At 47.4% G+C, this 2,868-nt stretch overlaps 1 protein-coding gene across 1 annotated transcript in view; it reads left to right on the top strand.

Annotated features, from left to right (window-relative positions):
• The first annotated feature begins 1,863 nt into the window (after window positions 1-1,863).
• Window positions 1,864-2,868, top strand: part of DUS1L (dihydrouridine synthase 1 like) — a 28,527-nt gene continuing 27,522 nt past the window's right edge. The window contains exon 1 of the mRNA XM_077458875.1: window positions 1,864-2,337. Within this exon, the coding sequence (XP_077315001.1) occupies window positions 2,101-2,337 (237 nt within the window). The 5' untranslated portion in view covers window positions 1,864-2,100. The remainder of the gene's footprint in view (window positions 2,338-2,868) is intronic.

Genomic DNA, 2,868 nt, shown 5'->3' with positions numbered 1-2,868 from the left:
TCATGGTTCTCCTAGCCAAAGGGCCTGGTAAATCCCTCTCCTTGTGGTCATCAAAAGCCAACCATCGAGTACTAAGTGAGGGTCTCTCCCAAAGAGGTAGAACCTCTCTCTGATTCCCTAAGTCAAGGCTCACTCATGGTTCTCCCAGCCAAAAGGCCTGGTAAATCCCTCTCCTTGTGGTCATCAAAAGCCAACCATCGAGTACTAAGTGAGGGTCTCTCCCAAAGAGGTAGAACCTCTCTCTGATTCCCTAAGTCAAGGCTCACTCATGGTTCTCCCAGCCAAAAGGCCTGGTAAATCACTGTCCTTGTGGTCATCAAAATTCAACCATTGAGTACTATGTGAAGGGCTCTCCGGAAGAGGTAGGACTTCTCTCTGATCCCCCACGGGGCAAGGCTCACTCATGGTCCTCCTAGCCAAAAGGCCTGGCAGTGCCTTGTCCTCATGGTAAGCCAACCACTGAGGACTGGGTGAAGGGCTCCCCCAAAGAGGGACCCCCCCCCCAGTTCAGGGTAAGAAAGAAAATAATGGTCAGACATCACCCCCATAGACTTCAGGGTAGGCCTGAGGAACCACACCCTCCATCCTGAGTAAAAGACAAAAACATACATATGTGCAAAGTGACATACATGAATAAAAAATAAATAAGTGCTAGTGCATGTGCATTGGCTAGGCCTTGTGGCCTGGTAACAAAAATTGCCCCAGTCTCAGCTAAAAGACCTAGTCCATGAGGTGCAGAAAAAAACAAGAGGTGTTGTGTTCATGTGTTTATTCCCTGGTTGAAACGGCAGTGTAGCTGCGGTTGCCAGATACACCCTGTGAAGGTTGTGGCTGTGTGTAAAGTAATGTGATTTCAGCTCTGTGATGGGAGAAAGAGCTGCGTGCTGTGCTGGGATGGGAAAGGAGCTCAGAATCCAGGGTGAAGAGGTGGGGGGGGGGGGGGTTTGGGGACCCCAGCACCCCCCCAGATCCCGCCATGGTTCTTACATATGTATGGTTTGCTTGAGCCGCCAAAATTCATTTTTTACAGATGATGGCCTGCAAAATATTTCTTTCCAAGATACGTTTATTTTTTCTTTATACAGAGTATGAACAGTGATCTGTCATCTCCCCTAGTCAGTCCACTCCCCCTTCAGTTAGAACATAGAGAGGGAACACAATTAACCCAATGATCACCCCCTAGTGTTAACCCCTTCCCTGCCATTGCCATTTACACAGTAATCAGTGCATTTTTATAGCACTGATCGCTGTATTAATGCCAATGGTGCCAAAAAATGTGTCAAAATTGTCTGATGTGTCTGCCATAATGTCGCAGTCCTGATAAAAATCACAGATCGCTGCCATTACTAGTAAAAAAAAATAATAAAAATAAAAATGCTATAAATCTATCCCCTATTTTGTGGACGCTATACCAATCAATATACGCTTATTGCGATTTTAGTTTACCAAAAATATGTAGAAAAATACATATTGGCCTAAACTGAGGAAAAAATCGTTTTTTTATATATATTTTTGGGGGATATTTATTATAGCAAAAAGTAAAAAATACTGAGTTTTTTTTTTTAATTGTTGCTCTTTTTTGTTTATAGCACAAAAAATAAAAACTGCAGAGGTGATCAAATACCACCAGAAGTTTTGTTTGGGTGGAACGTCGCACGACCGCGCAATTGTCAGTTAAATTGAAGCAGTGCCGAATCGCAAAAAGTGCTCTGGTCAGGAAGGGGGTAAAATCTTCCGGGGCTGAAGCGGTTAAATAAAATATATATATTTTCTTTTTTATTGAGGTGTATACGTCAGACCATTAAATGGACAGAGGGATTTGGCTCTACAAGGACACAGTCCCTCCAGACCAGGGACATCAAAGTGAGAAGATAGTGCTCTGCTATTGCCTCAGCCCGGAACTGAATATCTAATCCTTGTTGCCGGAGGAATATCTTTGAGATTGCACCCGCGGGCTGAAGCCGGTGATGGACCGATCGGAAGTGGGGACTCCGGGAGCCGGAAGTGCCTCTGTCGTGGAACTGCACGGTGCAGTGTGCTGGTTTCGGCCGGGCATGAAGGAGTGGGAGAAGAGCCGGTCCGCCGCCTTCCCCCGTCACCATGGCCAAGCCGCAGGGCCTGGACTTCTGGCGGGAGAGCCTGCAAGGGGCGCGCTATGTGTTGGCCCCAATGGTGGACCAGAGTGAGCTAGCCTGGAGGATGCTGAGCCGCAGACACGGCGCCCAGCTCTGCTACACCCCCATGTTACACGCCCAGGTCTTCGTCCGGGACCCCAACTATCGCAAGGAGAACCTGTACTGCGAGCTGAGCCCCGAGGACCGGCCCCTCATCGTCCAGGTCAGAGCCCCTAGGGGGCGTGCCGCCGTCGCCCCGCATGGGCGGGGCAATGAGCGGTGTACCCACCTACTGTTTGTGTGTATAGGGAGTATTGAGGGTCTTATATCTCCCTGTATATTTATGGGGGGAGGGGTTCTTATATTCTTTTGGGGGGCCATTACCTGTATCTACCTTATTATAATAGGGCCGGGATTCTCTTTGTATATATAAAGACGGGTGGGGGGAGGGGTTCCCATTATATATATATATATATATATATATATATATAAAGAAGGGTGGGGGCGGGGTTCCCTGTGTGTGTATATATATATATAAAGAAGGGTGGGGGCGGGGTTCCCTGTGTGTGTATATATATATATAAAGAAGGGTGGGGGCGGGGTTCCCTGTGTGTATATATATATATATATAAAGAAGGGTGGGGGCGGGGTTCCCTGTGTGTATATATATATATAAAGAAGGGTGGGGGCGGGGTTCCCTGTGTGTATATATATATATATATATAAAGAAGGGTGGGGGCGGGGTTCCCTGTGT

The sequence above is a fragment of the Lithobates pipiens genome, unplaced genomic scaffold, assembly GCF_037356315.1.
Source record: "Lithobates pipiens isolate NorthernLeopardFrog02 unplaced genomic scaffold, aLitPip1_a1.2 Scaffold_28, whole genome shotgun sequence".
In the NCBI taxonomy this organism is placed as follows: Eukaryota; Metazoa; Chordata; class Amphibia; order Anura; family Ranidae; genus Lithobates; species Lithobates pipiens.
This window is presented reverse-complemented; position numbering and strand designations above follow the sequence as displayed.